At 35.8% G+C, this 12,972-nt stretch overlaps 1 protein-coding gene across 1 annotated transcript in view; it reads right to left on the bottom strand.

Annotated features, from left to right (window-relative positions):
• The window catches only part of HERC2 (E3 ubiquitin-protein ligase HERC2), a 971,627-nt gene that overhangs the window by 345,610 nt on the left and 613,045 nt on the right, over positions 1–12,972 (bottom strand). Inside the window, exons 57-58 of the mRNA XM_090372402.1 lie at positions 10,501–10,726; positions 730–913 (exon numbers count right to left, since the gene is read on the bottom strand). Coding sequence (XP_090228528.1) covers positions 730–913; positions 10,501–10,726 — 410 coding nt within the window. The remainder of the gene's footprint in view (positions 1–729; positions 914–10,500; positions 10,727–12,972) is intronic.

Genomic DNA, 12,972 nt, shown 5'->3' with positions numbered 1-12,972 from the left:
ACCAGAGAAATGGCAATGACATTTCATGAAATTGCATCGGTAATGGCGAGGTTTGAGAAGATGGATCCTGACAGCGAACGATTCTTAAAAGTTAACAGAGGGGTGAATGATATGCTTGCTTGCTACAAAGAAATCTATGATGAAAAGAAAAAAGCCACCATCCAGTCATCCATTAATACATTCTTTCCTAAGGTTGAGTGGCCAACCCCTTCTAAATGTCTACAGCCCTGAACCTCCGCAGCGGTGTATTTATCAACTGAAGACGAAGATTCTGGCAACGATGCTCGAGAGGTAGATTTATTGACATTATGCCTGTCTCCTAGTCCAGACATGTACTGAAACCAGTCTACATCCCTTTACTGTCCAACTTCAAACTCACAGAACCAACTTTTCTTCTTCCTCATTTATTCTTTCAATTTCCATTTTCTGGAGTGCTCTCTCTTCATACATATTTCCTGAAAATTACAATCTACAGAAATTCAAGTGTAATGTCAACATGTATCTTCTTTCATCTTCTGAACCTTCAACCCATGCACAATACTAAGTATTAGAGGTTCTAATACTTCTTATGTTTGGTGTTTTCATAAAAAAAATAAATAGATAATTAAATAATAATAATAATTTGAATATATCTTAAAACAGAGAAAAGGTGAACTTATAAGACACTCTGCATTGTGAATGAAAATGTAGTAATGGTTACAACTTAAAGAAACATCAAAAAAAGTTTACCTTGCAAAATGAATTTGAAGGGCATGAAGCACTTGCTGTAGTGCTTGCTGTTTTGCTACATTTGTTTCCAATGACATGAGAATTTTAGAAAGAGAAGGCCTTGTAGACTTTTTTACTGAAGAACAATTAGATAATCCTGAAGAAACCACCTCTCCTCCTTCTTCAGAAATAAACTCTTTGGTTCCTGAAACAAAGCAAGGAACATAAACTACTGAATCTTTTATTAAATAAAAAAGAGATCTGGCTGTCACAAAACAGTTCTGAAGAACAAGTCTTAAAATTCCATAATGCCATTAGCAAAAATAATAAGAGAACCAAATTAATTATTATAAATAACAATAAGCTGACGAAAGGTGACTGAAAATTGAATTGCAAAAAAATAAAATTAGTAACAAAATGAAATACTGAGTTATTTTTGGAACATTGATTAATAATAATTATATCTAATCACATTAAACAATTCTGTTAAACAGTTTGACATATATGTCTTGTTATTATATTTAAAATTTTTCTTGGTTTATAAATGAAAAAAAAAAAAAAAAAAAACTTTCAAGAATTCTTTAATTAACTTGAGAAATAGGAATCTGTAGAGGTTCCTTTACTGCACTCTCCTACTCTCAGTACTAGCAAACATTTGTTTCAAGTTAAATTGTAGCAGTAGTAGTGTAACTACCACTGCTACAATCTACATTCCTTCAAGTGGCGTAAGGAATTATTGCAAAAAAAAAAACTTTAAGCATATGAAATTTCGGATGATATTATATCGAGATTTAGCAATCACAAAAATATTTCATATTTTTAATTATTATTTTTTTATGGTAATTTCAAATAAAAAAGGTCTTTCAGCCTATGCAATTCTTTAATACAATGAAGAGGATGAGGATCAAGAAGACAGAAGGAACACTTCAGAAGGAAGAGTAGGAAGGAGTAGGAGACTGGCAGAATTACTTAACAAGTACAAGACAATGCTGAAAAAAAGCTGTGAGTTAATGTTGAATTTGAAAGTGTCTACAATTCTGCCCAGACACGATAGGAGGGAGCATATGATGAGAGCCTTGTCAATCAATTCTGACCTGGAGAGATTGTGCAAGGCTCAAGGTGTACAATTTTTCTCAGCCTGGTCTGTGCTTGTTAACAGGAGAGACTGCTTCTACAGGGATGGGATACACTTAAATAGAAAGGGTGCAAGAATATTTGCTGACGCTATCAAGGCAGAGTTAGGTGGGTCGGAAAACTGATAGCTTGGGGGACATAGATGGACTAATAAATTAATAGTAGCAGCTGGCAGAGGTAAAAGTGATTCTTGTACTATTTCTATTGAAATGCAATTGAGCAGCAGCCTGGAAAGCAAGGCAATGAGAATTTCCAGGACTGCTGGGAGTCATAGTAGAACAAGTAAATACATGGACTGTGTTAGGGGAACTAAGAGTAGAAACAGGTGCATGTATACTTGCAAGTACACCAATGCTAGGAGTATAGTTAATAAATTCGATCAGCCTGAAGTACTAGTCAAGACATCAAAGGCAGATATTGTTCGGATATCAGAGACATGTTGTCACACAGACATTAGCAGTGCAGAACTGGAATTTGGAGAGTACAATGTGTATAGAAAGGATAGACAGGACAGGAAGGGAGGAGGGGTTATGTTGTTAGTTAAGAAACACAAAATCTAAGGAAGTGCATCCAATTTATGTGGATGCACTTCCAATCGAATGTTGAGTCTGTTTAGTGTGACATAAGCACTGGGAAAGGAGAAATGAGAGTAGGTGTGTGTTATAATCCTAATGAATATGATGAGTATAATGAGCAATTGTGCAGAGAAATAGGGTGGGCCAGTAAATTACAGTGTCTTATAATGGGGGATTTTAATTTCCCGGATACTGACTGGAATTTGTGGATTGGTCACTTGCACACTAGCAAAGTTTTTGGGGATTTATTGGATGATTGTTTCCTACAACAGCATGTTCGGGAGGCAACTAGAGGGAGTAATACTCTTGATCTGATTATCAGTAATGATTCTTCATGCATCAAGAATCTGCAGATAAAGGAACCACAGGGTGGCAGTCATCACAGTGTGCTGAAGTGGGATTTACTCGAAGAGGTAACTACCATCAAGGGTAATGCGAAGGGTTTTTGCTTTCGTAAAGGTGACTACAGTGGTCTAAGACAGTATTTAAATTCTATACGGTGGGACCAACTGATGATGTTACCAACAGCAAATTCAAAATGGAAAGCATACTAAGAATTAATCTTGGAAGCTAATAGGCTTTTCATACCAACAAAGAAATATTGTTCAAGATTTAGGCCTAAATGGATGTCAGATGAACTAATTAGACATGTGACAGAGAAGAAAAATGCATGGCATACATATAAATTAACATGTGACACAGAAGCCTATGATAGATATAAACTGGTCTGTAAACAAGTTATAAAGGAGTTTAGGCAGACGAAAGCAGATTACGAAAAATCTTTGGCAAAAGATGCAAATAAAAAGAGTTCTTTACTTATGAAAACTCTAGAAGGAAGGGGATGAATCAGATTGGTCCACTTGATATCGATGGTTCAACTGTTGATGATCCTGCTCAGGTAGCTAATAAACTAAATGAATATTTTGCACCTACATTCACACATGAGGAGTTATTCAGGGAAGGGAATGCCAGAGGTGTATTCAACTCTGGCAGTAAGCTATATAATCTTGTAATAACTGAGAGTAAGGTGGAGGAGAAATTGTTATAGATAAACATAAGAAAGGCACCTGGGTGGATGGAATCTATCCAGTTATATTAAAGGAGGTGGCAAAGAAAGTAAGCAAACCCTTAACCATAATTATGAGAGCTTCCCTGGACTCAGGAGGGGTACCCATGGACTGGAGATGTGCAAATGTGACACCAATCCACAAATGAGGATCAAAAGGAGACACAGATAATTACAGACCTGTGAGTTTAACTTCTGTTCCAGGAAAATTAATCGAGGCACTGATTAAAGAAGCACTGCAGGATCATCTAGACATGACTTCAGTTATAGCTTGGACACAGCATGGGTTTGTTAAGGGAAACTCTTGTCTGACAAATTTGATTGGATACTATGATGTAGTCACAAAGGAACTGGATGCAAAGAATAACTTTGATATCATATATTTGGATCTTAGAAAGGCCTTTGATACTGTTGCACCTGGAAGACTGTTGCACAAATTGGAGCAGTGTGGCATTGGAGACAAATTGCTGCTATGGATAAACGGATGGTTGAGTGGGAGAAGACAGATAGTGATAATCAATGGACACTGCTCTTCGTTATTAGTGGAGTCCCTCAGGGTTCAGTGTTCAGGACACTGCTCTTTGTGGACTTCTCTTCGTTATTAGTGGACCTAACACTCCCTCAGATTTCATTCTGGTTTTCCATTGTGGTTTTCTGTATTTATAAATGATATTGATGATGGTATATCCGGCATAATGTCTAAGTTTGCAGATGATACGAAGGTTGGCAGGGTTGTTAATGACGGTACACTGCTGCAACAGGATCTAGAAAAGTTGAGCAGATGGGCTGAGATGTGGCAAATGAAGTTTAACATTGACAAATGTAAAGTACAGCCAGGCCTCGCATAACGTGAGTTCGATTAACACGATTTTCAGTTAACGCTATTTGAAAAAATTATACCACTTTTCACTTTACGCAATGCAAATTTCCAGTTAACACAACCTTTTTTTTTTTATGCGATAGATGAAAAAGATTTGAATCACGCATTAAGCTTAGCGCGAGTTGGATGGGCAATAAACCAACGTTTGCCTGCTGCCCGCCTCGGTGTGTTCCCTCAACCATTGGAAGAAGATGTGTTACTTGTTTGTTTCCTGCTAATAAAGTCAATAAAGTCACTTGAATAAAAATTCAAATTTTTAAATGAGCCAGATGAAAATGCTACCGCGAAACAAAAGGTTTGAGGTTCTCTGTGATATTTATTTCGCTAGGGCCCAGAGAAGATTGTTGTCGGCTATCAGAAATTGATTAATGAAAAGAGAAAGTCAACACTGTTCAAATATTTTCGCATCAGCCATTTTTTCATTGTGTATTTTATGTCAGAGGTTTCCAAACTTTCTTGGTTCACGGCGCCCTTGGTTTCTCAATTATTTTTTCAAGGCGCACCCAGACCAAAAGAAATACCTAACAGTTCCGTTTAGTAGTTAGGTTCAAACAACTTAATAAGAAATGTTGAAACTGTGAACTACCTTGTGCTAGTAGTACGCACAGTGTCCGACAGATGTCGAGTATCGCCGTTTCCCTCGAAAATTTAAAATATCCGTGGCACACGGTTTTGGAACCACTGTTTTATACAATAAACATTTAATTCCATAATTATTTTCATTATCTTTTACATTGCATATAGTTAAAGTTATTTAAAAGGTATTTTAAAATTCTTTATGGACATTCCAGAAGGTCAAGGACCAATTATAATTTTTCCTATTGATCATTATATTCGATTAACGCGTTTCTGATTTGTGCGATGCACTTGCGAGACGAATTAATCATGTTAATTGAGGCCAGCCTGTACTACATATGGGAAGCAGTAATCCCAGAGTAACTCTGTGGTACCACACTGACAGTGGTAGAGAATGAAAAGGACCTGGGGGTAATTGTGCAGGCAGATATGATGTTTTCTGAGCAGTGCAAACGGTCTGCAAGAGTAGCTCATGGTGTCTTGTCAATGATGTACAGGAATTTTTCTAGCAGGAATACGGAGGTGATTATCCCCTTGTATAAGGCAATGGTCAGGCCACACCTTGAGTACTGTATACAGGTCTGGAGGCCTCATTTTAAGAAAGATGTAGAGCTGTTGGAACGAGAAAGGCAACACGATTAGTGACTGTAACAAAGGGTTGCTCTTACAAAGAAAGGCTTAAATTTTGCAAATTACAGTGTCTGGAGACTAGGCACCTGCAAGGTGATCTGATTGAGGTGTCTTGAATGGTTTGAGCATGCTCAATGCGGATGGGATTCTTCGTCTTGCTCAGAATAATCAACTGAGGGCATAAATTCAAATTGAGGAAAGACGGTTGTAGGATAGATGTGTGGAAGCTTGCCTTTAGCCAGCAGGTGGTTGATTGCTGGAACAAACTTCCATCAGTCGTTGTAGAAGTTGATAGCTTAAATAGATTCAAGGCAGAACTTGACAAACATTTGGAGCGAGTGGATGGGTGAAATAAGGGTTTGAGCATGCTCAATGCAGATGGGATTCTTCCTCTTGCTCAGAATAATCAACTGAGGGCATAAATTCAAATTGAGGAAAGACAGTTGTGCGATAGATGTGCGGAAGCTTGCCTTTAGCCAGCAGGTGGTTGATTGCTGGAACAAACTTCCATCTGTCGTTGTAGAAGTTGATAGCTTAAATAGATTCAAGGCAGAACTTGACAAACATTTGGAGCGAGTGGATGGGTGAAATAAGGGTTTTTTTTTTTTTTTTTTTTTTTGGCTGATGCTATATAAGCTTGCTTTCTTGCACCATGTGCCTTTGCGAATGCTAACTTCTGCCTTCTTGATACCTTAGTCACTGAGTCCAATATTGGGCACAATGTCTAAATGAACAAAAATAAAGACCAAGAAAAGTTACAACTGTGAGTACGAATTAGCATATATTGTTGGAAATAGACAACTGAAAAATTAATATGGACAAAAAATTTAATAAACTTACCACTAACAAATTATAGACTAATAAAACTGTCTTAAGTTGACAGTTATATCATGAAAGTTTGGCAAACAAATAAGATGCAAAAAATAATAAACCTATAATGTACTTTGCAACTGCAATTAAAACTAACTTCCACAAAACAAAAAAAACAAGGCGAGGTTTAGTTTAAAGAAGTTGGGTTTCTCTGGCATCTCATGAAAGTGAGATATCTTTGGATAGTACAATCAGTTTTAGGTTAAGTTCTTTTATCTCCAGGTTAATGAGGATGACTCATGAAAACTCCCAAGGCTATCTGCCATGACTGGCTGCATAACCAGAATTCAACCCAAAATAAAATATTGGTCAACAACAACTGACTGTTAACTGTCAAAATCACAAGTGCATTTGGTTCAAGGAATACGAGAAAAGATTCAAAGTTTTTGGGGAAACCTACATAAATCTTTCCGTAAAACTTTAATTCTCTACCAAAGAAAATTTGTGATGTTTTCAATGTTAAAGGTAAAGGCTGCAGTCATTATTATTGGTTGTTAAATAGTTCTATAATCTTTTTTCACAATAACAAGTTAAGTCAAGCTAATATTTCCCATAAGGCTTAACGTCCAAGTTTGCAGATGATACAAAGGTTGGCAGGGTTGTTAATGATAGTAAAGACAGTATGCTACTGCAACAGGGTCTAGAAAAGTTAGGCAGATGGGCTGAGAAGTGACAACTGAAGTTTAATATTGACAAATGCAAAGTACTGCATATGGGTAGCAGCAACCCAAGAGAAACGTACCAACTGTGTGGTACTACACTGGGGAGGGGGGGAGAATGAAAAAGACCTGGGGGTAATTGTGCAATCAGATTTGAGGTTCTCTGAGCATGATTATAAATGGTCAGAGAATACAGAGTCCTACATAAGTACAAAATAGTGTGTAATCAAGATGGCTCAAAAATCCCTTGAGATCGAGAATCGGACACAAATTATTCTTAATAACTCTGACCAGACTTCAAAATATACTCATTAAAAATCTACAAATAAAATCTAAATATATATTAAAAACATGCAGTAAAATACTGCATAAAAAGTTTAAAATATATGGGTTAAAAGTGCTAAAAATAAAATCAGATAATTTAAAAAACTCAGGGGCTTTCAGCATCTTTATGATATCCTTATCAATCATAACATTTGCATGAATGGCAGTGAGCATAAATACATGAAAAACAGGGAGGGGGGGTAAGAATATCATATTCCTTTCTACTGCAGGGTATTCCATGATACTGTCAGACCATCGTCAGGATTTGCATAAACTGTACCCCCCCCCTTTAAAAATCACTATACAAGTAATGCAAAAAGTGGGTAATTTATAGTATAGTATATAGAGGTTGCAATGCAAGCTTTGGTGAAGCCATTTGCCCTCTGGAGGACCACTTGAAGGACTATGTTACACCCACTGAAAATGCTGATTTTGCCCAATCATCAATAGCAAAAACATGACATCCTGCCAAATGACATCCAAATTATTGATGGTGCACAATATTTCATGATCCATTCCTGGTTGGAATCCATCCACATATGCAGCACTCAACACATTTTGAACAGAACTAATGGTATACAAATACATCCCATCTTCAAATTGTAATATTGAATGATGTGAATAGATGTTGCCCCTAGTCTTTTCTTTCCCTCTCTCCTCTTTCTAGTAATTTGTGAATGATCTGAAATTATTCCTCTTTTCCTTTCCCTCTTCAATCTTTTTCGATATATGCACTTCAAAAGGTTCCCTCCATGTATTTATACTGACTGCCTCATGCAAATGTTACAGTAGATAAAGGCAACAAACAGTTGATGCAAGCTCCACAGTGTTTTAGACATTTTATTTAATATTACAATGCATGTTTTTAATATATATTGTTTAAAATTTATTTAAACATTTTAAAAATAAATATATTATGAAGTCTGGTCAGCAATCAAGAATTATTCATATAAGTGAATAATCGAGTTACTGAAGAGATTAAGCAGGCTAAAGAAGATTATAAAGAAGATTGTGCTGCTTTTCTTTGCACTCTTTGGCTAAGAGTAAAAAAAAAAAAAAAAAACCGACAAGGAATTCGTTGAATATGTTAACACTAGAAGGAAGGGGATGAATAACATTGGTCCACTGAATATGAAAGTATTAGCTATTGATGATCTTGTACAGATTGCTGATAAACTGAATATATATTTTGCACCTACATTAACACATTATCTATCTATTTTTTTTTTTTTTTTTTTTTTATGAAATCCCCAAACACGAAAGGTATCAAAACCTATAGTACTTAGTACCGTGCATGGATTGAAGGAGAAGTATGGGGGGAGGGGGATGCCGGAAACTTTGCTCTAGAGACTAAACATGGGTTTCACCACTTCAAGCCTCCAATAAGCAAAGTGGTGGTATTGCACCGGTTGATGAGAGCTAATGCTGATTGTGAGTTAAGTGATTTTATAACAACAGAAAGTAAGGTTGAAGAGATATTGCTGCAGCTGAAAGTGAACGAAGTACCTGGGTTTGATGGAATCTATCCAATTACACTAAAATACGTTGAAAAAGAGGCAATTAAACTTTTAACCATAATAACAACAGTGACCTTAGAATCAAGAGAAATACTTGCAGACTGGACATGTGCAACTATCTTCTACTCACCAGGGTGCTTCAAAGGGTGAAGGATTAACTACAGACCTGTAAATTTAACCTCTGTTCCAGAGGAAATAAGGGAGTCAATAGTTAAAGAAGTAATGCAAGACCATCTTGATAGGGCTGATGCCATAATGAAATCACAGCATGAGTTTGTTAAAGAGAGACCATGCCTTACATCTGATTAGCTACTTCGAAGCTGTTACAGAAGAATTGAATGCAAAGAATAATTTTGAAAATAATTAAAAACAAAACAATTAATTAAAAACGATAATTTTTACTGAAATCATATATTCAGGTTTAAGTAAAATTTGTGATACTGTGCCTCATGCACAATTGTAAAAATTGGAGCAAGGAGGCATTAGGGGTAAGTTACTAATATGGATGAAGGGATGGTTAAGTGGTAGGAAACAAAGAGTGGTTATAAATGGCCACTGCTCTCCATGGCCTAATGTGATAATGGTTCTACAGGAATCTGTGTTGGGCCTTTACTGTACTATTAATAATGCTGATGTGGGTATTTCAAATTTGATGTCTAAGTTTGCTGATGATACAAAGGTGGGCACACATTGGTGCCCACCTTCATTTCATCACATGTTGTTGGCAGATGCAGTCAAACCCTGGGTACTACTTCAAAAGGATATAAATAAACTAAGAAGGTGGGATGAAAAATTGCAACTGAAGTTTAACAAGGATAAATGCAAGGTACTGCACTTGGATAGAAGTAATCCCAGAACAGCATACTATTTGGGTGATACTGAACTCAGGGTTGTGAAGTATGAAAAAGATCTAGGAGTAATTGTACAGTCCAACATGAAATTCTTTGCGCAATGCAAACATGCTGCTAGAGCAGTCTACATGATTTTGACAATGATATACAGGAACTTTCCTAGTATAGGGACAAAGAGGTGATTATCCCAATATATATGGCAATGATTAGGCCACATCTGGAATACTGCATACAGGTTTGGAAATCTAATTTAGGAAGGAAATAGATCTATTGGAAAAGGCACAGAGAAGAAGAAATGATTAGTTCATGGCAAGAGAAGATATTCTTATTGAGAAATCCTGGGGTTCTGTAAATTGCTATTTCTGGAAACTAAGCATCTGTGTGGTGACTCTTTTAAAGCCTTATGTACTTCAATTAGGTATGAGGTTGTTACAAAGGTTTTTACAAATGAGAAAGAATAAAGATGGCATTTAGAAAGTCTAAGTTCTGATCCATAGCTAATATACTGATACTTCACAGGCATATACCCATGAGATTTATACTGGTATGGATGAGGTGATATGCATGCATACATGGGGAACTTTCAGCACAGTACACAATATTTGTGAAGGGGGTCTCCAATTACTTTTGGTCATATAATTTATGTAATGTGTACATAATTCTTTGAAAAAAAAAAAAAAAAATACTCTTTAAGAAAAATAAAAGCTTACCAATAGATGAAGCTCCAAGTGGATCTTTAGCAACAGAAAAAAGAACAGGTTCAGGAACTTTAGGTAAGTGTACTTCGGCAGTTGTCCATGCAATACTGTGAGAAGAGCCACATGCTACTCGAGTAATTTTAACACCTTCAAGTCCATGAACAAGAGCTGGTTTGCGGTTTACTGTTGTAGTGCCATTTCCCTGCTGACCATGATCATTGTCTCCCCATGCATATACCTTTACATAAATGAAAATTAAGTCAACTAAATAAACATCCAATGTAGCAAAAGTAACAAATTAAAAAAAAAAAAATATATATATATATATATATACAGGTAGCCCTCGTTTTGCATTGGTCCAAATTGTGCCGATTCGCAATAGCGCCGTTCACTAACCACCACAACACCATTTTTATTTATTTATTTATTTTTGCAATTTTTTTATAAATTGAAAGTTTCATATAGGCATCATACTGTGCTATGTATTGTGCACTGTTCACGTGATTTAGGACAATCTGAGCCAATCAGCAATTAGCACATTCGTATCAGAGACAAGAATAATTCCTGCCCTCAAAGTAACCACTTGTGGATGCGGGTAGTAAAGGTCCATGCGGTGAAGCAATCAGTTGGTTGTTGTCTACGCTATTTACACGTGTTGGAAATTTATTACGTTAACATTTTTTTTTATTAATTGTGCTATTAATAAATTAAATAATAATAATAGTAATGGCCGTGTGCAGTTTTTTCCTATTGTGTTATAAAATTTTTAATTTAATAGAATAAAGACATGCCATGTCTGGTAAAAGTAGTTAATTGAATCCTAGTGCAATATTTGGAGGTTGGTTTTGGTTTTTTTTTTTTTTTTTTTTTTTTTTTTTTAGGAGCATTAGCAACTAAGGCCATATTGCTCCGGGATATTCGGTGGTCATTCCCTGACCTTTCCGCATCCTCTGTATTTGGTGGTGACGGTCTCAAACCTCAGTCTAATCAAGAAGCGTGTGCTAAGCACTGCTGCTCCTTCCCACCTGGCTACAGAGGCGCCAATATTTGGAGGATAGAATCTGATGAAAGCCACCCTAATGTGTGTAGGGCTATGCATATGTCTCTATAGACTATTACTACAACTATGAAGAATGTTAATAAAATAAAACAATTGATGCAAAGTGGTAGGTAAAATTTTTGGTGCCCGGAACCTAACCCTGTGATTTCTGATTGACTCCATTATATAAAGGGTTCCATTTGCGCCTGTCCCCCCTGGAACCTAACCCCGACGTAAATCAAAGGCTACCTGTATATACATATGCATATTAAAAAGTATGACAAATAAAAATAAAGGTGATGGTAGTGTGAAATGTCCGGAAAGCCACAGGCCAAAAAGGAAGATAGCCGAAAATGTGGTAAACTTTTAAAAAATAAAAATAATAAAAATAATAAAAATAACAGCAGCCTACATCAGATAAAGGCGGGAAAAGTTTTGCAAAAATACATCGAAACGGGGAAGAGAGGCAAATATGCCATTAATAAAAATGAAATCTGATGAAGGCAAAGTAAAAATTGATACATGATTAGGTATTTCATCGGGGGACTACACCTAACCATGCATCAAAGGACTGCATTTCCATATGCCAATAGCTATGTAAGGAAAAATTTTAAAATATAAACAAAAAATATCTCTTACATAGTATGGAGGTAGTCCCTACACAGTTTTTTTAAAATTAGCAAAAAGAAAATGAAAAGCTGGAAGATTAAACAATTATACCCGAAAATGGCGATGAGAAAACATGAGGTTAGACCGATAGCTGCAGACCAAATAGTAACAAGTAGAGACAAATCTGTTAAATAATACGGCAACTAATGTGAAAGAGAGCTATAAAAAATGGAGGACTAGTGACCATGATAGACTATGTATTTAGAATGAATTTTGTTCAGACATGAAAGGTAAGAAAAATGTGCTTTAGAGACTATAAAAGAAATAAAACAGAGAAGGCTGTGGTATAAGTTTAGCATTGTGCAAAGCAGCAGATGGCTAAAACTTAAATTGATATAAATAGTTAATTAAAACCAGTAGAGATAATAGAAAAATAAAAATGGTTTCGACAAATCAAATGCACCAAAGTTCGCAAAGCAGCAGCATAGGATGCAGATGTATATATAATAATGAATAGTTTGGCATTCATTATTTTATATTTATATATGCACACACACACACACACACACACACATATATATATACACACGTGATAAAATTAATTCCTTGGAAGGCATAGAATGTTAATAATCAAATGTAAACAGAAATAAATAATAAAAGCAGACAGACAAGATTATTTACATTTAGGGTATTTTAATATCAAGGTTTATTTTTAATGAATTAAAAGATAAAAAACATCAATTAAAAAATATTTAATGAGAGATGTTCAATGGAGTTATGGTTAGGGCTCTGAACAAGACAAGGAAGCTCCTGTATGCCCATATCTTTGCACAGAG

Source organism: Mastigoproctus giganteus, chromosome 1, assembly GCF_048544385.1.
Source record: "Mastigoproctus giganteus isolate SK-2022 chromosome 1, ASM4854438v1, whole genome shotgun sequence".
Taxonomy (NCBI): domain Eukaryota; kingdom Metazoa; phylum Arthropoda; class Arachnida; order Uropygi; family Thelyphonidae; genus Mastigoproctus; species Mastigoproctus giganteus.
The sequence above is the reverse complement of the archived record's forward strand: the minus strand, read 5'-3'. Positions and strand labels throughout refer to the sequence as shown.